The sequence below is a fragment of the Kogia breviceps genome, chromosome 4, assembly GCF_026419965.1.
Source record: "Kogia breviceps isolate mKogBre1 chromosome 4, mKogBre1 haplotype 1, whole genome shotgun sequence".
Taxonomy (NCBI): Eukaryota; Metazoa; Chordata; class Mammalia; order Artiodactyla; family Physeteridae; genus Kogia; species Kogia breviceps.
Genome location: NC_081313.1, coordinates 68,328,071 through 68,353,050, shown reverse-complemented (window position 1 = coordinate 68,353,050; position 24,980 = coordinate 68,328,071). Strand labels below are relative to the sequence as shown.

The following is a 24,980-nucleotide window of genomic DNA, read 5'->3' as shown; positions in this document are numbered from 1 at the left end:
TACTCTTGCAGACACTCTGGTAATAAGGCTTGGAACTAATACAAAAGCAAATACTTGAATGCATTAGAGAGGAGAAAGAAGCAGATAGACTCTTGTGGGGACTGCATACTCAAAGGAAGAAAGAAGGAAGCTTAATGAAGCAATTTCTAACATTTGTGATTTTAAACTTGGAACTAAAGAGTTGAGTATGTGCCATCAGCAGAGCACCAGAGGAAAAAAATGGTGAACCAGGCATTTTAAGCTAGGTACTGTGGCCAATGAACAGAGTAGAGAATGCTGGAAGGGAAAGAGCCAGAGAGGAAATTACATTCTACTTAGCCATTCCCTGAATCTCCAAACAAGCATATGAAAAACAGACACAAAAAACTCAGCTGAAAAAAAAAAGACCTGAACTAAGACTGGAGTTGCTGCCCAAGAAACAGAGTTTGAAATTAAATCCTAGCCAAGATACTTAATTGACTACTAAAACAAAGGAAACACCTATCAGAGAAGAAAAATGGAATCTAAAATCCCCACAAGTTTACAGTAAGAATGGCCAGAATGCAATTCAAAATTACCAGAGAGATGAAAAACTAAGAAAATGGTACACATTCTTAAGAGAAAAATAAATCAACCAAATCTGACCCAAAGATGAATCTCTTATTGTAAATAGAATGAGGTTAAAGTAGCTATTGTAAATGCCTTCAATAAAGTCAAACTAATACTTTCACAGAATGAAAATGCAAGAATTCTCAGCAGAAAAAAGAAGCTTCAATAGAAAGATAAGCAGGTTTGAGGTGTGATCAGCATGGCAGAGCAGGAATACCCTGAGCTTACCTCCTCACATAGACACACCAAAATTACAACTATTTACACAGCAACTGCTTATGAGAATGACCTTAAGACTGCCAGAGGACTTCCCTGGTAGTCCAGTGGTTAAGATTCCATGCATCCAATGCAGGGGGTGCGGTTCAACCCCTGGTCAGGGAACTAAGATCCCACATGCCATGTTGTGCTGCCAAAAACCAAAACAAAACAAAAACAAAGACTGCAAAAAAATAGTTTACACAACTAAAGATATATAAAGAAGGAAAAAAACGAGATGATTAGGAGGACTAAAGGTACAGTATAGTCAATACCCTGACTTGTTGAAAAGACAAGGTCCTATATAAAACCAATGAACAAGTGGATTTGAAATAAAAAACTCAATACCATTTAAATTAACACACCCCCAAAGTGGAAATGAAATACTTAGTTATAAATCTAACAACTAGTGTGTGACTCTGTGTGTGTGTGTGTGTGTGTGTGTGTGTATGAGAGAGATTTATATGAGGAAAAGTAAAAAAAACTCATGAATGAAATCAAAGAACTGTATAAATGAAGAGTCATTCCAAGTTCATGAATAGGAAAACTCAATATAGTCAAGATGTCATTTCTTCATAATTTGATCTACAGATTCAGAACAATACCAGTCAAAATCTCAGCAATTGGGGCTTCCCTCGTGGCGCAGTGGTTGAGAGTCCGCCTGCCAATGTAGGGGACACGGGTTTGTGCCCCAGTCCGGGAGGATCCCACATGCCGCGGAGCGGCTGGGCCCGTGAACCATGGCTGCTGAGCCTGTGCGTCCAGAGTCTGCACGTCCAGAGCCTGCGCGTATGGAGCCTGTGCTCCACGATGAGAGAGGCCACAACAGTGAGAGGCCCGCGTACTAAAAAAAAAAAAAAAAAAAAAAAAAAAAATCTCGGCAATTTATTTTGTGGATATCAACAAACTGATTCTAAAGCTTATAAGGGGAGACAAAAGACCCATAATGGCCAATAGAGTAATGAAGGAGAAGAATGAAGTTGGAGAACAGTTATGTCAAGACTTACTATAAATCTACAGTTATATAAGTTTACAATGATCAAGACAGTGTGTTATTGATGAGGTAATAGACAAATAGATCAGTGGAAAAGAATCAAGAGCCTAGAAATAGATCCACATAAATTTAGTCAATTGATCATTGATAAAGGAGCAAATTCAACATACTGGAGCAAGAATTGTCTTTTCAACAAGTCATGCTGGAACACTGTATATCCACATGCAAAAAAGTGAGTCTAGACACAGACCCTATACGCATAACAAATATTAACTCAAAATGGATCACACACCTAAATGTAAAATGCAAAGGCAAAAATATCTAGATGACCTCAGATATGGCAATGATGTCTAAGAAAAAACACCAAAGGCATGATCCATGAATTAAATAATTGATAAGCTGGACTTTACTAAAATTAAAAATTCATGAGAGGTGAAGAGTAGAGATGCAGAATATTTGAAATGAATTTAAAACTAAGAGATCAGCAACTTAAAACAATCATGTGTATATATGGACTGCTATATCAAATCCTCATGATAACTGCAAACCAAAAATCTAAAATAGATATACAAACAAAAAAGAAAAAAGAACCCAAGCACAAGACTGAAGTCATCAAATCTCAAGAAAAAAGAACAAAAAAAGAAAGGAAGAAAAAAGACCTACAAAAACAAATCCAAAACAATTAACAAAATGGCAACAGAAACATGCATATTGATAATTACCTTAAATGTAGATGGATTAAATGCTCCAACCAAAATACACAGACTAGCACTGGCTGAATGGATACAAAAACAAGACTCTTGTATATGCTGTCTACAAGAGACCATTTCAAGCCTAGGGACACATACAGACTGAAAGTGAGGGGATGGAAAAAGGAATTCCATGTAAATGGAATTCAAAAGAAATCTAGAGTAGCATTACTCATACCTGACAAAATAGACTTTAAAATAAAGACTGTTACAAGAGACAAAGAAGGATACTACAAAATGATCAAGGGATCAATCCAAGAAGAAAATATAACAATAGTAAATATATGCATCGAACATAGGAGCACCTCAATATAAAAGGCAAATGTTAACATACATAAATGGAGAAATTGACAGTAACAAAATAATAGTGGGGGACTTTACCACCCCACTTACATCAATGGACAGATCATCCAGGCAGAAAATCCATAAGGAAACACAGGCCTTAAATGACACATTAGACCAGATGGTCTTAATTGATATTTAAACATCACTAATTCCTAAATCAGCAGAATATACATTCTTTTCCAATACACTTGGAACATTCTCTGGCATAGATCACATTCTGTGCCACAAAGCAAGCCTTGGTAAATTTAAGAAAATTGAAATCATAACAAACATCTTTTCTGACCACAACACTATGAGATTAGAAATGGACTATAAGAAAAAAACTGCAAAACACAAACACATGGAGGGTAAACAATGTGCTACAATGAATTATTGAAGGAATCAAAGAGGAAATCAATCAATACATAGTTATAAATGAAAATGAAAACACAATGACCCAAAACCTATGGGACACAGCAAAAGCAGTTCTAAGAGGGAAGGTTATAATAATACAATAAGTCCCCTACATATGAACCTTTAGGTTGCAAAACTTTTAAAGATGAGAACATACATTCCATCAACATCAGGCATAAGTGAAATTGCAGCTTGCCCTCCATCTCCTGTGGCTCATGATCCTTCAGCTCTACCATCTCCCACCTCCTACAATCAGTAACTCTTCTTGCCTGTTCATTCAATGCCAGCCCCTGTATGCCAGCTCTTGTACTGTACTACTGTACTTTTGAAGGTACTATACTGTAAGATTTATATATATATATATATATATATATATATATATATATATATATTTTTGGCCATGCTGTGCAGCATGTGGCAACTTAGTTCCCTGACCAGGGATCAAACCCCTTATCCCTGCATTTGGAATGTGGAGTCTTAACCACTGTATCGCCAGGGAATTCCCCAAAATATTTTCTTTATTTTTTGTGTTTGTTTATTTTTTATGCATTATTTGTGTGAAAAGTATTATAAACCTATTACAGTACAGTACTATACAGTCAGTTGTGTTAGTTGGGTACCTAGGCTAAACTTGTTGGACTCACGAACAAATTGGACTAAATGAACATGCTCTTGGAACAGAATTTGTTCATATGTAGGGCACTTACTGTACAAGCTTACCTCAGGAAACAAGAAAAATTAAAAAAACTAACATTACATCTAAAGAGAAAGAACAAACAAACTCCAAAGTTACTAGAAGGAAAGAAATCTTAAAGATCAGAGCAAAAATCAATGAAATAGAGATGAAAAAAAAAAAAAAAAAACTGTAGGAAAGATCATCAAAACTAAAGGCTAGTTCTTTGAAAAGATAAACAAAATAAATAAATATTTAGCCAGACTCATCAGGAAAAAAAAGGAGAGGACCCAAATCAATAGAATTAGAAATGAAAACGGAGAAGTTACTGATACCACAGAAATACAAAGGCCTATAAGAGACTACTACAAGCAACTATATATGCCAATAAAATGGAAAACCTAGAAGAAATGGAAAAATTATTAGAAAGGCACAATCGCTCAAGACTGAACAAGGAAGAAATAGAAAATATGAACAGATGAATTACAAGTACTGAAATCGTATCTGTGATTAAAAAACTCCCAACAAACAAAAGTCCAGGATCAGATGGCTTCACAGGAGAATTCTAACAAACATTTAGAGAAGAGTTAACACCTATCCTTCTGAAACTATTCCAAAAAATTGCAGAGGAAGAAACACTTCCAAACTCATTCTATGAGGCCATCAACAACCTGATACCAAAACCATACAAAAATACCACCAAAAAAAAAAAAAAAAAGAAAGGAAAGAAAATTTACAGGCCAACATCACTGATGAGCATAGATGCAAAAATCTTCAACAGAATACTAACAACCAAATCCAACAGTACATTAAAAGGATCATACACCATGATCAAGTGGGATTTATCCCAGGATTACAAGGATTTTCAATATCTGCAAATCAATCAGTGTGATACACACATTAACAGATTGAAGAATAAAAATCATATGATCATCTCAATAAATGCAGAAAAATATTTTGATAAAATTCAACATCCATTTATGATAAAAACTTTCTAAAAAGTGAGCATAGAGGGAACCTACTTCAATGTAATAAAGGCCATATATGACAGACCCAGAGCTAATATCATACTCAATGGTGAAAAGCTGAAAGCATTTCCTCTAACATCATGAATAAGGCAAGGATGTCCACTCTCACCACTTTTATTTCACATAGTTTTGGAAGTCCTAGCCATAGCAATCTGAAAAGAAAAAGAAATAAAATGAATCCAAATAGGGAAAGAAGAAGTAAAACTGTCACTGTTTGCAGATGACATGATACTATACATAGAAAATCCTAAAGATGTTACCTGAAACTACTAGAGCTCGTTGAATTCAGTAAAGTTGCAGGATACAAAACTAATACACAGAAATCTGTTGCATTTCTATGCACTAACAACAAAAGATCAGAAGGACAAATTAAGGAAATAATTCCATTTGTCATTGCATCAAAAAGAATAAAATACCTAGGAATAAACCTACCTAAGGAAACAAAATACCTGTACTCTGAAAGCTATAAGACACTGATGAAAGAAATAAAAGATGACACAACTGATGGAAAGATATACCATGTTCTTAGATTGGAAAAATCAGTAGTGTCAAAATGATGATACTCCCCAAAGAAATCTATGGATTCAATGAAAATGCTATCAAAATACTAATGACATTTTTCACAGAACTAGAACAAAAAAATTTTAAATTTGTATGGAAATACAAAAGACCCAGAATAGCCAAAGCAATCTTGACACAGAAAAAAGGAGCCAGAGAAATCGGGCTCCCTGACCTCAGACTATACTACAAAGGCACAGTAATCAAAACAGTATGATACTTGCACAAAAACAGAAATACAGGTCAATAGAACAGGATAGAAAGTCCAGAAATACACCCATGCATCTATGGTCAAGTAATCTACCATAAAGTAGGCAAGAATATACAATGGAGAAAAGACAGTCTCTTCAATAAGTGGTGCTGGGAAAACTGGACAGCTACATTAAAAAAATGAAATTAGAACATTATCTAACACCTATAGAAAAATAAATAAAATAAAATGAAAATCCTCAAAATGGATTAAATACCTAAATGTAAGACTGGATACTATAAAACTCCTAGAGGAAAATGTAGGCAGGACACTCTGACATAAATAGCAGCAATATCATTTTGGATTTGTCTCCTAGCATAATTGAAATAAAAACAAAAATAAACTAATAGGGTGTAATTAAACTTAAGTATTTTTACACAGCAAAAGAAACGATAAAAAAAAAAGACAACCCAGAATGGGAGAAAATATTTGCAAAGGAATCAACTGACAAGGGATTAATCTACAAAATATACAAACAGCTTATATGGCTCAATATCAAAAAAAAAAAAAAACCTAATCAAAAAAGATTGATTATAAAGAAGATCTAAATACACATTTCTCTAAAGAAGACAAACAGATGGCCAAAAAGCACATGAAAAGATGCTCAACATTGCTAATTATTAGAGAAATGTAAATCAAAACTACAGTGAAGTATCACCACACACCAGTCAGAATGGCCATCATTAAAAAGTGTACACATAAATGTTGGAGAGGGTGTGAAGAAAAAGGACCACTTCTACACTGTTGGTGGGAATGTAAATTGAGACAGCCAATATGGAGAATAGTACAGAAGTTCTTTAAAAAACTAAAAATAGAGCTACCATATGATCCTGCAATCCCACTCCTGGACATATATCTGGAGCAAACCATAATTCAAAAAGGTGCATTCACCCCAATGTTCATAGCAGCACTATTTACAATAGCCAAGACATGGAAGCAACCAAAGTGTCCATCGACAGATGAATGAAGAAAGAAGATGTGGTATATATTCAGAATTGGATATTCCTCAGTCATAAAAAAGAATGAAATAGTGCCATTAGCAGCAACTTGGGTGGACCTAGAGATTATCATACTAAGCAAAGTAAGTCAGAAAGAGAAAGACAAATGTCATATGATATTGCTTATATGTGGAATCTAAAAAAATTATACAAATGAACTTATTTACGAAACAGAAATAGACTCACAGACATAGAACATAAATTTATCCTTACCTAAGGGGAAATGGGGTGAAAGATAAATTAGGAGTGTGGGATATATATAAAATAGATATATATATAAAATAGATAACCAAAAAGATATACTACATAGCACAGGAAATTATACTCAATATCTTGTAACAACCTATAATGGAAGAGAATGTAAAAAAAGAATATATATATATATTTTATATATATATATATATATATATATATATATATATATACACACACAACTGCATGACTTTGTTGTACTCCTGAAACTAACACAACATTGTAAATCAACTATATTTCAATAAATATTTTATAAATACTAATAGAAAAAAGAAAGTAAAAAAAAAAAAACTTTGCTGTGCAAAAGTCAATGCCAATGAGACTTGGCAATGTCAAGAGAACAAGAAGACAGGCCACTAACTGTGAGAAAATATTTGCAAATCATATCTGATAAAGGACTCTTATCAAAAATATTCAGTAATAGGAAAACAAATATGATTGAGAAATAAGTCAAAAACTTTAACAGCCATCTCATCAAAAAAGATAAACAGATGCCAAATAAGTATAAGAAAAAATGCTCCACATCATGTGTCACCAGGGAAATGTGAATCAAAACAATGAGATACTAGTACAAAACTATTATAATGCCCCAAATTCAAGTACTGATGACACCAAATCCTGGCAAGAAAGTGAGCAACAGAAACTTACTCATTGCTGATGGGATTGCAAAATAGTACAGCCACTTTGGAAGACTATTTGGCAGTTTCATAAAAAACTTAACACATTCTTACCATATGATTCAGCAATCTTACTCCCTGATATTTACTCAAAGGAGTTGAAAACTTACATCTACACAAAAGCCTGCACATGAATATTTATGGTAGCTTTATTCATAGCTTCAAAAACTTGGAAGCACCAAAGATGTCCTTCAGTAAATGAATATATAAATAAACTGTGTATATTCAGAAAATATGGTAATATTCTGGAATGAAAGGAAATGAGCTACCAAGCCATGAAAAGACATGGAAGAACCTTAAATTCATATTACTAAGTAAAAGAAGCCAACCTGGAAAGACTACATACTATATTTTTTCCAATTATATGACATTCTGTAAAAGGCAAAACTATGGAGACTGTAAAATGATCAGTGGTTGTCAGGTGTTGGGGGAAAGAGATGAAAATGTGGAGCACAGAGGATTTTTAGGGCAGTGAAAATACTCTGTATGATACTACAATTATAGTTACCTGTCATTATACATTTATCCAAACCTATAGAACGTACAACACCTATAGAATTGTATGATACTACAATTATAATTACATGTCATTATACATTTATCCAAACCTATAGAATGTACAACACTGAGAGTGAACCTTAGTGTAATCTATGGACTTTGGGTGATGATGATGTGTCAATGTAGATTCATCAGTTCTAACATACATACCATTCTGGTGGGACAGCTGATAATGAGGAAAGCTATACCTTTGTAAGGGCAGAGTGTATGTGGGAAATCTATATATCTTCCCCTCAATTATGCTGTGAAATTTAAACTGTTCTGAAAACAAGTAGTCTTTAAAAAACTTACAGGAAACATAATTAATGTGAAATACAGAATGCCAATATTCATATCTGTGTACAACCAATTACAATTTTAAGAAACACTTTTATGTAAATAGTGTTGTGGGGGAAAAGTGAATAGGGGTCAAAGTAGAGGGATGGATTTCCAGTTTACTTCTGACGCGGTATCACCACAATTTTGTTTCTGTTTTTTGAATTTATTATTAAATGTTTCAATAGGAAAGTTTTCAAAGAATAAAAGGCTAATATCTATGTAAATATCACCCAGTTTAAGACGTGAAACTTGTACATCTCCTTCATTAACCAACATTATCAATTTGATATTTATTTCTATTTATTAGATATGTATTTTTACTAGGCAGTATAAAATATTTTTGTATGTGTTTAAACCATTTTTTATCTGAGAAATTTACTGATATTGATACGTGTGGTCCTAAATCATTCATTTTCATTGTCATATAATACTCTACAATATGAATGTAGCACCACTAAGTTAGTAATTATGAGTAATTATGTAATATATGTTTTTCTATTATAAACCATGTTGGTATAAACATTCTTAATCTTGTCCTTTTGAGACAAGCATTTATGTGATGTTTCTCTACAAGTAAATTTGTTTAATGTAGGATAGGCATATCTTCAAACTACTTGCTCTTCAAAGTGTTTACACTAATTTAATTACTATCATTATGTATAAGAGTTATTGTTTAACATTCTTCAGGTAAATGCAAATCAAAATCGCAATGAAGTATTGTCTCACAACTGTCAGAATGGTTATCATCAAGAAGACCACAAATAACAAATATTGGCAAGGATGTGAAGAAAAGGTAACCCTCATACACTCTTGGTGGGAAAGTAAGTTGGTGCAGGTACTGTGGAAAACGGTATGGAAGTTTCTCAAAAAACTGAAAATAGAACTACCATATGACCCAGCAATTCCACTCCTGGGTATATATCCAAAACAAAACAAAACCCAAAAAAACAATAATTCTAAAAGATACATGCACTCCAATGTTCATGGCAGCATTATTTACAATTGTCAAGATATGGAAGCAACCTAAGTGTGTGTGTGTGTGTGTGTGTGTGTGTGTGTGTGTGTGTGTATAGGCAAGCTGTTTTAGATAAGTATGAATTACTTACACAAGTGAAATCAACTTTTGAAAAGAAGATGCAAAGGCAGCATGAACTTAGCGAGAGCTGTGGTATGAGTGCCCTACAGGCAAGAATGAAAGTAGCTGCACATGAAGCTGAGGAAGAATCTGATAATATTGCAGAAGATTTCTTGGAGGGAAAAACTGATGTAGATGATTTTCTCAGTAGCTTCATGGAAAAGAGAACAATTTGCCATTGTAGAAGGTCCAAGGAAGAGAAACTTCAACAAGTGATAGCAATGCACAGCCAATTTCATGCTTCACTATAGATTTTCCTGAAAACATGAACTGTCAGGAGAAGAATGGGACACAAAACTAAGCACATTTATATTTATGATTTGCAAATTGGCATTTCATTACAGTGGCTGAATACATAGATATACTATATAGATTGTATACAGAAATGAGACTGATTTTTGTACAGATTAGAATCATTGCTATGATTTTTGCTTTGAGAAATTTTTCTGCACTCTTTGCACTAAAAATGTTGATTTATTGTTGATAAATCCTATCATATTTAGTTCCACGATTGTTCCTCTCTTACTATTGATTAAATACCTATGCATGTAGTTTTAGCTGGTTTCAATATTTTATGAAATTACTCCATTTAAATTTGTAATTTTAATTTGAAGCTGCCACATTGCTTTATCAAGAAGGGTTTAGATTTTTTCCTCTCAAGCTTTTTTGAAAAATTACCATTTTAACTGTAGAAAAACTCTTATTCTTCCTGTTTCTTTCTAGATGATAAAACTTTCAAAAATAATTTGTTTTTAAATAGTAACAGCATATATATATATAATATATATATATACACATATACATACAATGGAATACTACTCAGCCATAAAAAACACAAAATTTTGCCATTTGCAGCAACGTGGATGGATGTGGAGGGCATTATGCTAAGTGAAATAAGTCAGACAGAGAAGGCAAATATTGTATGATATCACATACATGTCAAATCTAAAAAATACTGAATGTAACAAAAAAAGAAGCTGACTCAGATATAGAGAACAAATTAGTGGTTACCAGTGGAGGGGGGACAATATAATGGTAGGGGAGTGGGAGGTACAAACTACTGGGTATAAGATAGGCTACAAGGGGTAATGTACTATGCAGGGAATAGAGCCAATATATTATGATAACTAACGAGTGTAACCTTTAAAAAATTGTATAAAAATTTTAAAAATAAATTTTAAAAAGTTATTTTTAACATTCTTTCTCTTTTTAAAAAATTTTCCCAAGATTAAATGATTATTTAAAAAGCGTGCCACACTGTATAGAAATCAACATTCTCTCCCATAATTCTGTGCATCTGGGACTATAGAAATGTCACTGTCCCTGCCCACATCTTCAAATTAACATTCTCAGGTCACAACAATAAGTCTTCCCAAAGGGGACCTTCCGGAAAAAAAAGCTATTTCCTCGGCTCATATTTCCCTCTTTTTGTAGCATGCACCAGCAATCTATCCAAGAAGAATATACTGGGGAGTAGGGAGGGCATCCACCAGCAAGCCCACAGTTGTTGACAGCCATAAGATTAGAGACAAGCACAAAAGGTTACATCAACATACTGGCAAAAAATCCTGTGACAGCTTGGGAATAACTTCATTTCATTCATGGTGGAAACCCCACTCTCCAGTGCATAAGTATTGACGAGGTAGGCCAGTGAGTTACAGAGCCACAAAGAAATGATGTCATCTAGGAGGCGAGGAATAAGACCCGCAAAAAATCCTAGGATGCCCTCTTCCCGATAGATAGTTGCTATGGAGTCACAAAGTCCACAGTACTTGGATTCTCTGCCAATGAATTGTACCATAGATCTCAGAGTGATCACATGAAAGGGATGTGTGATAAGAGCAGCAGCAGAACGAGCCATCATCTCTCGAGTATCCTTGATAATTCGGTCAAAGGAAGATGAAGCTTCTTTCTGTACATTTCCAGATCCTGACTCCTCAGCCTTGTCACACTCCTGGTAATGCTGTAAAACTTTACCATGAACCACAGTTCCAAGGACCCCTGAACACAGTCTTGGAGTTAAGCCTGTGAACAACCCACGCTTCCCATCGATGCTCGCAATGTACTGAGCATAACAAAAGAGACCTGGAAGCTGACAAACTTGCCGCCCAAAAATATTTCGTCCTATTGTTGGAGGAAGAGGCTCATATCCCACCTGGATGAGCACCTTCACGTACATGAGCGGCTGGGACAGGATGGTGAGACCGGAGCCCAGGAGCACCTGACTGGCCGCCTCCGCCATGATGGCACCCACGGACAGACAGACAGACGGAGCCACCAAGCTACCACGCTGATCCGGGATCACGTGCCAGGGCCGCCGGCTTCACTGGCCCGCCCGCGGCACGGGAGCACGCACGCACCGGCGCGCGTCTCCCCGCACAGTCTGCGCCCCGAGAATTGGCAAGGGCTTGCGAGCGGGCGCAGAGGTCGGGGCCTAACATTCTTATTAATACAATGTAATGTCAGATTTTATAGTTTTTCAGATAAAATGGATGAAATGTCTCATTAATGTTTTACTTTGTAATTTAAATTACTAGGTAGGTTAACATTTTAAAATATATAGTCAGCTCTCCATATCCGTGGATGTGAAACACATGGATAAGGAGGACCAACTGTTGTAATTCACCATTTTATACAAGGGACTTGGGCATCTCTCAGTTTTGGTATCCATGGGGGCTCCTGGAGCCAATCCCCAAGGATAACTAGGGAAGTGTGTATATATTTATTTATCATTTTGTTATCCTGTTGTGTAATGTTTTTGTTTATATCTATTCCACTTTTTTCTTTGCCATTTTAAAAAGATTTGTAAGATTTTCTGATGTTTTTTGGATGGTATTCTTTATTGCATACACATACTTCAAATATTTTTCTGTGTTTATAGCTTGTATTTCCTGATTTACTTAATTAATCTACAAATGAGAATTTTTTAATGCAGCTGAATTAATCTTTCCCCTTATTTCTTGTTTAAGAACTCCCTCTCTATCTTGACGTTTAATATATCTTTAAGGCAGTCAAGAGAGCACAATGAGACACACAGTCACACCTTTTCCTTATCCCTTGATAGGCAATAATAATTAATGCATGTTGGGCTTGGATGTAATCACTAAGCTCAACACACGGCTTTCATTGATTTTCCAATAAGGCTTAAAGCTATGAAAAAGAAACATTATTTTTCCCAGTGGTTAATTTAATGTTCTCCCCTACTGAACCAAATTACTTATTTGCTAGCACAGTCTTTACTTATCACCTTTTCATGGTTCCATCTACTGCTAATGCAATCACAGATCGTAACAATGAACAGTTGTTTCATGGTATTTCTAGTTATTGTTTTTGCCTAGGAACAATTTTTTTTTTTTAATTTCAAAAATTTTTTTTGTTTTTTAATAAAGCCACCTCTTATAATGCCATTTTTAAGAGTTAAGCCTGAAATTGTGACAAATTCATAGAAACTTACAGTACATATTTATATACTTTTTAATCAATATTAAATGTTTTCAGATGTCTTATAACTCAAAATGCAAATATGCATTTGTCATTTGCTGTTATGCCTATAATATTGACCCACATTTCTGAAACTTCACTGTACAAATTGTTTCTTTTTGTTGTTTCTTATGTTATTCTCAACTATTGAGTACCTTAAGTAACATATATTCTTTCTTTTTATTTTTTTTAACATCTTTATTGGAGTACAATTGCTCCACAATGGTGTGTCAGTTTCCGCTCTACAACAAAGTGAATCAGCCATACACATACACATGCTCCCACATCTCCTCCCTCCTGCGCCTCCCTCCCTCCCACCCTCCCCATCCCACCCCTCTGGGTGGTCACAAGCACCAATCTGACTCCCCCCGTGCCACGCAGCTGCCTCCCACCAATACACTACTTAATAATGAAGTGATCACTGAAGAAATCAAAGAGGAAATCAAAAAATACCTAGAAACAAATGACAATGGAGACATGATGACCCAAAACCTATGGGATGCAGCAAAAGCAGTTCTAAGAGGGAAGTTTATAGCAATACAATCCTACCTTAAGAAACAGGAAACATCTCGAATAAACAACCTAACCTTGCACCTAAAGCAAATAGAGAAAGAAGAACAAAAAAACCCCAAAGTTAGCAGAAGGAAAGAAATCATAAAGATTAGATTGGAAATAAATGAAAAAGAAATGAAGGAAATGATAGCAAAGATCAATAAAACTAAATTCTGTTTCTTTGAGAAGATAAGTAACATATATTCTTGTCCTTCATTGTTCTGCATTAGTTTTGTTGATCGATCTTTATTAGCATGGCATTCTAACATGATGTTCAAATCTAGACCTAGAAAAATCTACCTTAATGATTTCACTGAACAAATTTATAAATTATTTGTGGAATTTTCCTTAACATTAAGTAAAAAATATTTTATCTATAAGAGAGGAGATTCTTGAAAAAGTTCACAGAAGTACAGATCCACACCCTCTTAATTTCCTTTATATTTAACTTCTTGTTAAGATTATGTACCTTAATATTGATGAAAACAGGGAAATCTTTCCTTATATAAAGGCAGTTCAATAAAACACCTAAAGGACTATCAGTGTAAATCCAGATGAAATTAAGGTTCATTCTTTAAATAATGATATAATAATTCATTCAAATAACTGATTAATGCATATCAGACAAAATTCTGTCCATTCAGACCCATCCCTTTGTGATTAGTGCTAAATATGATTGCATTTACTTGATTCAAATATTGCATTGAAATATTGTGTTTTTTGAAAGAACTGTGTAAGACTTAAAACATCTCACAGATGGATTTAATGTTTAGCATAGCATAGAAATACTTGGGTCATGTGACATATATGTATACAACAGTAGGTGTACACCCTACTATAGATTCAGGGTTATACAGAAAAAAGAAAAAGAGTAACATGTAAGATTATTTTTTAGCCTTAAAAGACACTGATGTTGAATCTGGACATTTTTTTCCAGAGAATATAGCAAAGAAATACAGTGTTTTTTTCTGCCCTTTTCTCCCTTATTTGTCATTCACTCAACATTTATTGAACAGCAAAGGTTAAAGGTTAAAATAAATATGCTAATATTCATGAGAGACATTAGTATCCATTTGGAAGGAATCATACTGAATCAACCAAATAAATGTCATCATTGATGGAGTGTTAATTTGTCATTCAAAGGGTGGAACAGAATGTATTAACACAATTTACTTTGTGTCATTACCTATGCTATTGTTGACTGCAAGACTTAAGAAAACAGAACTTTATTATGATTCTTGGATTATAGGCTAAGTCACCTGATGGCGGATGATATGATATTAATGAGGCAGAGTAACTATAACAGAATTCCGTGGTTCAATCCATTTCTTAAAAGTGTGTGTGTGTGTGTGTGTGTGTGTGTGTGTGTGTGTGTGTGTGTGTGTAATTAGAAATGTTAAGCAAGACATTGAAAATATGAGCCTCAAATTCAACGGACACTCTGGGCTGGATATATACATTAGGAGGTCCATTTGCATATGCATAATAGTTAAAGCCACTTGAAATTATATAGGAGAAAATAGAAGTAGCAGACTTGGTAGCCCTCCAGTATTTTATAGTTGGATAGAGGATAAAGACACAGCAAAAAACCTGAATGAGTGCTTCCAGCGCTATTGTAGATGCCAGTAGAGGAGAGTATTTCCAAAAGGAAAAATTATTTAGATGTTAATTAAATTGAGAACAGAGAAGTGATCATGCATTTTTGAAACAGTAAATTTTGGAAGACATTGGCTGATACAGTTTTATTGGAATAGTGTGAATGTAAGTCAGACTTTTGTAAGGGTGAAGATAACAAGGACAACAACATAAATGGGGGAAAATAGAGGAAAATGGTATGTTTAAGATAGAAAAACAACAAGGTATTTGTTTACACATAGATATGAAAACATGAAGAGGAGGGATTGGTACAAACCAATGAAAACCTATTATGTAGAAATAATTTAAGTATAGCACACATACAGAAAAGTGGACATAGCATAACCATGCAGATATATCACTGCATTTTTACCAGCTGAGCAGAACTCTGTGACTAACATTTAGATCAATAAAAGAACATGACAAGCATGCCAAAAGACACTTTCATTTTCCCATTTCCTTATCCCTTTTACCCAGGTTAACCAAATATTCTGATGTACAGTGGCATATTTTAATTTTTTGTTATGCTATATAGTATTCCATCATTTGAATATACCATGACTTATATATCCATTTAACTCTTGATATGATTTTGTTTGTAACCAGTTTGTGGTTATTATGAATAGTATAGTCATATAACAAAAATATATAATTTCTAAAATTAAAAACAGTTTAAAATAATTTACAACCAAAATTATGAAATACAGTCAAATATAGAAAAATATTTGCAAAACTTCCCAGAAAACTCCTAAAACATTGTTCAGAAAATTTGTAGGCTGAAAGTCTCAATATTATTAAGATACCATTTCTTCCCCAAATTGACCTATATGTCCAATGCAATACTAATCAAATCTCAGCATTCTTTTTTCTAAAGAAATTCACAAGCTTATTTAAACATTTATTTTTACTACAAATTTTGCTTGGTTATTTTCTTTTAGGAGATGAGAAAGAAGAGCACTATTGATTAGTTTGTGAATTACAAATACTGTGATAAAGGAGAAAAAATACTCTTAGGTTTTATAGGAAGACCGGGCTACAAGGGTATTTCAATTCCTCATTTTAGTTAGGACTTGATCCTCCTTCAGTTTGGATGTTTCTATGTTTTAAGTTATAGTTTGCCCCTAAAGTAAGTCTTAGATATTAATGAGTCAGTGATAATTATATTCCACTTCTGATGCAATAATCTTGAAGGAAATGAAACAATGCAAATCATTCAATTCAAAAACAATAAGAAGACAGAACACTTGTCATGTGCTGGCACTGTTGTAATTAGTGAAGTCCTTCCAATTCTATAAAACACACTGAAATTCAAAATGATGTCTTTGACCTTCCCTGGTGTAAGAACTTAGATGGTTAACAACTACAGCAAATTTACAACCAATGAGTAGACTAACAGAACTTTTGTCATCAGTTACATATATTCCAAAGGAGAATGCCCTTATGTCCCATGAATACACATATTATGCCAAGAGTGGGATGATTGAGGGATGTTATCCTTGGTGCTGCTTCTTCCTTTGTCCTTAATTGTCCAATACTTCTACTAAATTTTCCTATTGTGTATGTTGTTGAATACTGAGTTCGGCTGGGCCATGTAAGTAGTTTAGAGGAAATTAGGATATGGCATTCTTTCCATGATAACAATTCCTATGACTTAACAGAAGTCATATAAAACATTCAGTAATTAATGTAGTATAGATAATGTATGTTGCAAACCGAATTGGAGAGATTCGAGAGTAAAATAGGTAACTAAAGCTAACATAACATAAAGATAACATTTAAAATTTGGATAAAATGATTAAGTCTAAACTAAGCATACTATTGGCTTAATTTTACAATATTTATTTGATCTTTGTTAGAAATATTTGAATTTACTGAATTTGTAATACACAGTGGATCAGCAAAAAACACATGTGCCATTCTTTTATAACTATATATAAGAGGTTTATATTTCATTGAATTTGTTTCATTACAAATCATTAGTTGTCACGTTATTCCCACAATAATAATGTTGACATGGTTCCTGATTTTTTTAAATGCTTAATAAAGTTTTAGCATTAGGCACTTTGAAGTTATGAAAGATACTTATCTATAAATAAACACAAGGGAAACTAAATTTCCCTTTTGGAATATTAACAAAAAGATTGGAAGAAACAGGGGTATTTTATCATTGTCATCACCAAGAAAAGGATTAATTGCTGTCATGTTCTCTCTGTACTACCTTGTGGGGTACAAATTATATTTTTCTAGCCTCAAGACCTTAATCAAAAACAACAAGACTTGAGCTGGTATTAATCTGCAGTTGCCAGTGGCAGCCCTTCCATGGCAAAAGACTGCAAAGTCAGCAATGTGAATTTCTGCAAAGAAGGGAACATACTTATCAGGAGACTACACCTGGCAAAGCGAAAATGTGAGGACAGTGTGCAAATCAAGACTGTGCTCAGAGAAAAGGGACACTGAAGGCCATTTCCTTTTTGTGTTTAAAAGTGAATCATAAGAGCCATATATTAACCACACATACACAGAACCCTCTGAGACTACATTTAACCAGAAAAGTTCCTGGAAACTTCCTTGAAGTTCTATTAAACCTAAAAATATAATTAAAAATAGTACTATGAATACTGGACTTTTCAAATATTTTTTATTTTCTTAGATGTGAGTGGAAATATAATGATTTACTGGATGAAACCCTAAGTTTAATGTTTAGCTAGTGTGCATTACCTCCCCTTTAATAGTCATGAATCTCTTCTTAGAAGCTTTCTTTATCCAAGCCCATTCTTTCTCTTGTTCAGTTTCACAAAACCTTCACCATTCCCCTGAATCTGGAATCTATAAAGCTCCATCTTTCTGCATTCATAGCTGGGATATCACATATATATTTTTTTCTCTGCTTACTGTGTGTCTGGACCTCATAGTTGTACTGAGACTGCCGGACAGAACAATATCTCAGGATCACTGTAATCCCATGGAGCCATGCTCACTGTTGTAACCACATATTTTAGTTTGTTTTTTTAAATTGAAGTACAGTTGATTTACAATGTTGTTGTTAGTTTCAGGTGTATAGCAAGGTGAATCAGTTATACATATACATATATCCACTGTGTTTTATATTATTTTCCCATATAGGCCATTACAGAGTACTGTGTAGAGTTCCCTGTGATCTACAGTAGGTCCTTATTAGTTATCTATTTTATATATACTATTGTATATATGTGCAATTTAGTTTCTTCCTTTGTTTTTTCTAAAATATATCTAAGTCCAATCCTGATCACAATCTTTATTATTTCTGCACATGGGAGAATCTTTTTTCTTTTGATACGCTATGGCAATTTTATTTCCTCTCATTAACTCATGTGGTTTTTTTCAACAATATGCTTTGTAATAACAAATAGTCTTACATAATTTTTTCATAAATCATTTGAGAACAGATTTTCTCTACTGTTCTCCATGAAAATGATTTTCAATGTTATTATGACATTAGATCATCACTTATTAGTAAACTTTTTCTATATAAAATTAACCCTTAATGGTTCACTTATACTAGTCTTGATATTTCCACATGTATTTAAGAAGTATTCCCAGAATTTAATTTTCTCTAACATATATCTCCTATAAAGCACTACTTAATTTTAGCTCCTCTTTGTGCATTTTGATTGATATTCATGGTAAAAGAGATCTAAATCTGTATAAACCTCATTTTAAGAAAGTATATAATTTGAGAGAATTCTTTTAAAAAAGGCTATCCAGTAACCATATTTATGTCTTTTAAAAATTTTTAAAGGAAGTACAAACTTGATTTATTAGATTGAATAGGCCAAACAGGTAAATTTAATATTTTGCTAAATCAATTAATAATATTTTGCACAATTTCAGACTTCTTCAAATACCCCACATTTTAAAAGATTCTCCTATCTGAAACTTCCTCTAGTTTTTCTAAACACCATGTGGTATAGTGATTGTTCCCATTATTGTCTTAATTTTTCTTATACCTTTTGAGGTACTTTCATACAGAAATCATGGTGTTTCCTTTCTTTATTGCTCTATTTGATTTTCCCTTCTAGGAACATTTTCTATGCTTCTGTTTATTCAGGTTATCTTTCACAATCTCTCAAAATGCTAACTTTTTTTGTTAATATGATCATTACACTTTTCATGGTAAATGCATTTCAAATGATTTTATAGTTTATTATTACAAATGGATGTTTTATTTCAAAACACCTGACTGGATGTGTGTGTGTGTGTGTGTGTGTGTGTGTGTGTGTGTGTGTGTGTGAGAGAGAGAGAGACAGACAGACAGACAGACAGACAAACAGACAGACAGAGACAGAGAGCCAGGGAGAGAGAGAGGGAGAGAGAGAGAGTTTTCTAATTCTTGTATCTCTAGTTTTTTAATTTATTTTTCCTAGTCTTCTTAATTTAAAAAAAATTTTATTGTTGTTTCCTAATCACTCAATTGTTTGTTGAACAATTTTCTTCAAATATTTCTTAACCTCCATTTGTTCCTTTATTGCCTCTGGAAATATTTTCTTTAAAATTTGTGATCTCTTAAGCCTATCTTCCAGATTCTCATTTTTCATTTCTTAATATTTTTCTTAAATAGATCTCTGTGTCCAAGCATTGGGATTAAGTTGGAATCTGAATTGCTCTCAACTTTACCATTTATATGCTGTGGTATCTTTGTAAAATCACTATAATTTAGGGAATGTATTCCTTCTTTAAAAAAAATCAAATATCAATACACACACAGAGGCTGTGAGAGTTAAAAGAGAAATATAAACAGGGGTTTGTAAGTTATCAATGAATTTGAAGTATTGTTTAACCAATACTGCAAAACTGTGAACATCAACACTAAATAGCTCTAAGTTTATCTAGTATCAAAGGCCTAATAATGAAATCTATGAAGTATTACCTCAATATAATTTATATGCCATATTGGGATTGAAATTCATGATAGCAATCAATGTGGAAAAAATTATTATACCCACTTTTATTCCAAAGTTGTGATTTACCTTTCGCAAGTTTTGCAGTGAATAGTTTTATCTTTTTCTTCTAAATTATGAGAGGTTTTGTACACAAATTTACTCTATGAAGAATCAGTAGCTTGAAGATTACATGATTGAAAGATTATTTTTATTTTTAATAATAGTATATGAATATTGAATATATTTTTCAAAAATATATATGTATATAGATTAGTTCCTCAGGCTAAGGTTAGGATATTTCCTACTGAAGGATGTTGAGAAGTAGGGGGTTGGCTCGCATTTTTAAACAGCAGAAACCACTGTTATCTGGTCTTTCCAGGAGGGTTAAATGTTACACACTCTTCAGTCCATCTCCCTCTCACCACAGGAATTCCTGTATTCTGTAGAATTTATATTTGAAATCCAACAGAAAGTCCAAAATATTTATAGAAAAATGTAGAATCATGAGCAAACAAAATAAATTATATCACTGATAGGAAGTCTTAAACAGTCTTGCCATGACATATATTTCTTACATAGCCTGATATGTTGGGCAAACTGAAGGGCCAAAAATAGATAATGTATGGGTTAGATCTAAGTTATGTCAAACAAGGTAATAAGGAAAGTGACTGAATCACATTGAGAAATCCTGGCTGGAGGGTGGATAAGGTAAAAATAGAATTTGAGTAAAATGTGGAACACACTGATTGATGCTATAAAGATGAGATAAAGAATCAAGCCACTGCTTCATATTCATGGTCAGGGAGCTTTGTAATTTGTTTTGCTCCTTACCTTTTTGGCTCCCTCTAAATCTATGTTTCTGGAAGGTTAGCAGATGAGGGTGACTGTGTGCCATTGTAGAGGAACTAAAGCATTTTGAAAATGATGTTAACAAAGTGGACTTTACACTGGGGTTCACAATTAAAGAAGGTATGATCCTGTTTATAGGGAAATGAGCCATAGAAACATCACAGAAGCAGTGGCTTTTCGGAGATATATCTTGTCTGTATACCTTAGAACCTCACATGGCTTAATTTGAAAAGAAAACTGGGTAAGCTGCATGGCAGCTCCTGCTGGGCTGGGCTTCTGGCTTGGTACGATCACCCATTCTTCCCCATTGACTAAAATTCAACCACTTCTCTAGAACCAGTTAAAGTTCTAACTGTTTAAGATTTTTTTCTTAAATACTTTAACATATATTGATCATTTTCTTCAGGACACTTAAAGCAGCTATTATTCTATTACCAGAACTAATTTATTTCTGATTGAGTTATATGACATATACTGATGACTTACATTCTTGGCATTCATAAATAACATGAATTTACCATGAGTTTACCAGTTCACTTAAGCATCAAGAATGCTATACCCAAATTTTTTCACTAGCAGTATAAAGCTCCAGAAACCAGACTCTAACTTGCTCCTATAGATCTACACAAAATAATCTTTGTTGAATGAATAAATTTATTAATTACTATTAAATATAAGCACATGTAAATACACACACCTTGCATTTACCACTTTGATTGTTGAATAAAAGAATTTGTCTCTTTGAATTATTAAGCAATACTCTAAGCCTCTATTTCTGGTAGTAATTTTTATACCTTGCTTTGATTTTTTTTATTTAAGAATTTTTAAAATTTTTATTTAATATGTTTTCTAATAATGTTTGATTTGTATAGTTTGTTAAGTATATTTAATTAATCGTTCTACTCCTGAAGAACATTTTAAAATAAATATTCTTTACAATAGAAATTAATCAGACTCTTAATAAAGTAAACAATTAAACTGTGTTCTATACTCTCCATAATAGAAAAGCTATAATATTTGGAGGGAAGAAGAGAAATTATTCACATAATAGTACAGACCCACATGATGGGTAATGATTTACATTTTTCATAATGATTACTTCAATGATTTTCTATTACGATATGACACGTTCTGTTACAGAAACAGGAAATAATGTTTTGTTATAAACCATAAATGAAATTTTCAAAATTTAAACTCAGTAATCCTTGCACTCAGAAATGCAAATCATAGTTTTGTAAGTTTTCTGAAGTTCAATCATTGTTAACTGATAATGCTATGTTAATAAAAATATGATTTAGAATGTAACCTTAAGTATAGTTATGATGGGCATAGTCTCGCTGTGTAAAGCCAACCATTTATCTTATATTGGGTTTTAGGGAAGAGTTTGGGGGGGGGTTGTATTGATTAGAGAGGCTGAAGCAGGTTTAGGAAAGCCTTAGAATCATGTTTTGTGTTGGTTACAGAGACAAGAGTAGGTTGTCAGCAGTCTTTATGCTGTGTCCACTGGAGTGAGTCTAATGCTTAATACCTATCTTTCAAAGTGTAAGGTTGTCACTGATTGGCTGCCCTTAGAAGTATGCTCACTGAATTGTTGATTGATTAGAGAAGTTTAAAACCAGTTTTAAAGGTTATTTGTTAAGATGGGTGTAAATTAGTTTTTGTCTAAACATGTGGGGGATTTTTTTTTTTTTTTTTAATATTCTCAATCTCTGTTTTGGTCCCCCTTTAACCTAATCACCAGGAGAGAGCAATAAGGTTTATCCAGGTCTTCACCACGATTGTCCATTCTTCTTGAAGATGAAGTGTTCTTTCAACAAGTTTCAGTTCATGGGTTGATTGACATGATTCTACTATCCTGCTTTTGTCTTTGATTCATTTGTTGAATCATCTATAAGGACAGTGGTTACATAGTGGCATTTAACCTTCTAGAAAAAAAGAGACATGTGTCAAACAAGTTTAACTAAAATAAGACTGCCAGAAACTCTGGAACTATAACTCAATATTTCTTAAATTCAAACAACAAAACTTGAACAGGAAAACAAGTACTGATTACTCCAAAATTCTATGATAAGCAGATTACTTTTATTTAGAGCTTAGATAGATCATTACACCTCACATATAGTGTTAACCCATATTCAGCATAAAGTGCTAGCAGTGATGCCAGCTTTCATTTGGTTGGTCAAAACAAAATCCAAGGATATTTAATTATCAAAAAATAAGGAGTTTAAGCTAGTTCTTTATGTCCCCAGGGCAAGGTCCCATTTATTATGTCAGCCAAAATGAAGGATATATTTTTGAGGGCTCTATAAAGTTATTCAGTTCCTACAGATGGGACCACTGTCCTCAAGTTTCTCTTTCTACATGTTAGTAACTATATTCCAAAGAAGGCTTGTATCCCTTTGGAATTTCTGTAAGAGAAGAGCTAACTGAAAATGTTGGGGAAGAATACCTAACAGTGGTCAAATTAATATGTCTGTGTAACAATTAGCCTTAGCTATACTTTGAAAATGAAGACGCTATTTCTCATATATGACAAACACACACACACACACACACACTCAGAAAATCCAGGAGGTACATAAAAATCTAACTAATTTTAGTGGATCTATGGGATATTTTCTCTATATACTGTCACAATAAATATCAGTGTATGCTACATCCTCCAAAATATCTGTGTTCTCCTTTTCCAGGGCAGGATACGTTTTTTGATGTTTTCATTTTCTACAAGGAGTATCATTATTTGGAAGAGTAATAGAATACCAGTTCTACTATTCTTTCACTTTTCTGTAGTAGCAATAGCTATGAGAGCCGAATTATAGAGCTAGTATTTTAATCGTCCCTCATAAATTTGAACAAGTTATTAGTGGTAATAAGAATGGAAAGAATAAGTCATAAATTTATGACTTTAAATGAGGAAAAGTATTATGAAAAGCATAACTAACAGTGTTTAATGAAGACTTTGGTAATCAGTGATTCCAAGCATTTAGAATAATCATGTTCTGACTAGTTTGGGAAGAAATAGCCTTATGTATGTTCATGCAGCTATATGCCTGTTTTGAGAATCTGGTAGTCCTGGACAATAAATATCTAACAGAATCCTGACTTCTGTAGCAAATTTCTGTCCCTCTTACAGAGGTTTAAAAAAATTCTTAGTCATAGGCTTAAACTTGATTCTACACGTGGGTTTAAATTTGTTTTTTGAATTTTATTTTATTTATTTTTTATATAGCAGGTTCTTATTAGCTATCTATTTTATACATATTAGTGTATACCTGTCAATCCCAATCTCCCAATGCATCCCACCCCCACCCCCCCACCACTTTCCCCCCTTGGTATCCATACATTTGTTCTCTATTTCTGCCCTGCAAACAGGTTCATCTGTACCATTTTCTAGGTTCCACATATATGTGTTAATATACGATATTTGTTTTTCTCTTTCTGACTTACTTCAATCTGTATGACAGTCTCTAGATCCATCCACGTCTCTACAAATGACCCAATTTTGTTCCTTTTAATGGCTGAGTAATATTCCATTGTATATAGGTACCATGACTTCTTTATCCATTAGTCTGTTCAGTGGGCATTTAGGTTGCTTCCATGTCCTGGTTATTGTAAATAGTGCTGCAATGAACATTGGGGCGCATGTGTCTTTTGGAATTATGGTTTTCTCTGGGTATATGCCCAGTAGTGGGATTGCTGGGTCATATGGTAGTTCTGTTTTTAGTTTTTTAAGAAACCTCCATACTGTTCTCCATAGTGGCTGTATCAATTTAC

General features: G+C 33.5%; 1 protein-coding gene across 1 annotated transcript; it reads right to left on the bottom strand.

Moving 5' to 3' along the window:
* Positions 1 to 10,999: 10,999 nt before the first annotated feature.
* On the bottom strand, positions 11,000 to 12,124 carry LOC131754729 (mitochondrial carrier homolog 2-like). The gene is given in 2 exon segments (XM_059060689.2): positions 11,000 to 11,359; positions 11,361 to 12,124. Coding segments are annotated over 2 exon segments (906 nt in total). The 5' UTR covers positions 12,014 to 12,124; the 3' UTR covers positions 11,000 to 11,106.
* Between the last annotated feature and the right edge of the window lie 12,856 nt (positions 12,125 to 24,980).